Here is a 1,593-nt window from a genome sequence, read left to right as displayed (position 1 = left end):
CCTGGCTGCAGGACAACCCCGCTGCCGACACCGTCCTGCTGGGGATGGATTGGAGCGGATTTCCTTCCTCTTCCCTCTGGCACCGAGGCGAATCCCATCCTCTCCTTGTAATTCCTGCCCCAGAAAATGAGCTGAGGTTGGAGAGCAGGGAGTATACATACCCCCTGCAGAACCTCTTGGAGGAGGCTGTTTTCAGTGTCTCCACAGCACAGGAATCCAACGAGGAGGAAAAGTCAGAGAGTTTCCACACAAGGAGGGGCAGCATACCAAACCCAGGGTTCTCTGAGGGGGAAAGACCCACCCTGTGCCAGGAAGGTACCCAGAGCTTCAGCTGGGACTTAGAGCTGGGGGTCCTTGAGGAGCTTGATGGCAGGGAGAAACCCTACAAGTGCTTGGAGTGTGGGAAGAGCTTCGGGTGGCGCTCCACCCTGATTCATCATCAGCGGACCCACACTGGGGAACGGCCCTACGAGTGTGGGGAATGTGGGACGAAGTTTTCACAGAGCTCCCAACTCCTCAGCCATCAACAAATTCACAGGGAGGAGAGGCCCTTCCTCTGCCCTGACTGTGGGAAGGGCTTCAAGCACTACATCACCCTTGTCAGGCACCAGCGCATCCACACTGGAGAAAGGCCCTACAAGTGTGGGGAATGTGATAAGAGCTTCAGCTCGAGCTCCCACCTCATCCGCCACCAGCGCATCCACACCGAAGAGAGGCCCTACTTGTGTTCTCAGTGTGGGAGGAGGTTTCCGACCAGCTCAGATCTCCTCAGGCACCAGCAGAGTCACAGGGATGAGAGGCCCTTCCGCTGCCCTGAATGCGGGAAGAGCTTCAAGTACAAGTTTCACCTCATCAGGCACCGGTGCATCCACACTGGGGAGAGGCCCTACAAGTGTCTCCAGTGTGGGAAGAGCTTCTCAGACAGCTCTACCTTGGCCCGACACCAATGGAGGCACCGGTAAAGGGAGTCCTGCGAGTGCCCTGACTGCTCAAAATGCTTCATCTGCTGCTCCAACTTCATCCTCCATCACAGGACCCAGTTTGGGAAGAGCCCTGGTGACCCACATTCCCAGTGATCCATGCTGTGAAGACATCTGACCCTTTCTCTGCCCCTGATGTGAGCTGGGAKGGAAGAACATGAGGGTCTGGCCATGCCCCTGTCCTTATATCTGATCCCACCTCAGGTCATTGCCAGGGACAGGGAAAGGGACTCTTTTCTCTCTCCTGTGGGAAGAAGGATGTTCTTCCAGGTCAGGAGAAAATACATGATCAGGAGGAGCCCATTGGAGCTGTGGGAGTTTTCCCTGTAAATTCTTTGTTTGTTTTGTCCCTTCTGTTATCAATATTGTTGCTGTTCCTGTTGGTTCCTTATCTCATTGCTGCTCCCAGTAAATTCTTCTTGTCCCAGCCCGGGATCTTTGCCTTTTGTGCTGCAAAAYGACAGCCTGCAGGRACAGAGGGACAGRGSAGGGACAGCGTGGGACAGCCTGGGCTGGAGGGGCACAGGGATGGGCAGCAGCTGAAAGGCCCTGACAGAGCCAACTCCTGCAGCACTTTGGCCACTATGGCTGCTGGCCCTGGCCTGGGGCCAGG

At 56.0% G+C, this 1,593-nt stretch overlaps 1 protein-coding gene across 1 annotated transcript; it reads left to right on the top strand.

Moving 5' to 3' along the window:
* The first annotated feature begins 6 nt into the window (after positions 1-6).
* LOC130588246 (zinc finger protein 239-like) lies at positions 7-962 on the top strand. The gene has a single exon (XM_057389193.1). It carries the CDS (start codon positions 45-47, stop codon positions 960-962), a length of 918 nt encoding a protein of 305 aa, XP_057245176.1. The 5' UTR covers positions 7-44.
* Positions 963-1,593: the final 631 nt, after the last annotated feature.

Source organism: Malurus melanocephalus, unplaced genomic scaffold (assembly GCF_030028575.1).
Source record: "Malurus melanocephalus ecotype Western Australia unplaced genomic scaffold, MMel_1.1 scaffold_3909, whole genome shotgun sequence".
Taxonomy (NCBI): Eukaryota; Metazoa; Chordata; class Aves; order Passeriformes; family Maluridae; genus Malurus; species Malurus melanocephalus.
Note: the sequence above shows the minus strand (reverse complement) of the source record. Positions and strands in the feature narration are given on the sequence as shown.

Bases quoted from the DNA above. Each gene is read 5' to 3' on its own strand.
- LOC130588246 (XM_057389193.1), top strand. From the start codon at position 45: ATGGATTGGAGCGGATTTCCTTCCTCTTCCCTCTGGCACCGAGGCGAA.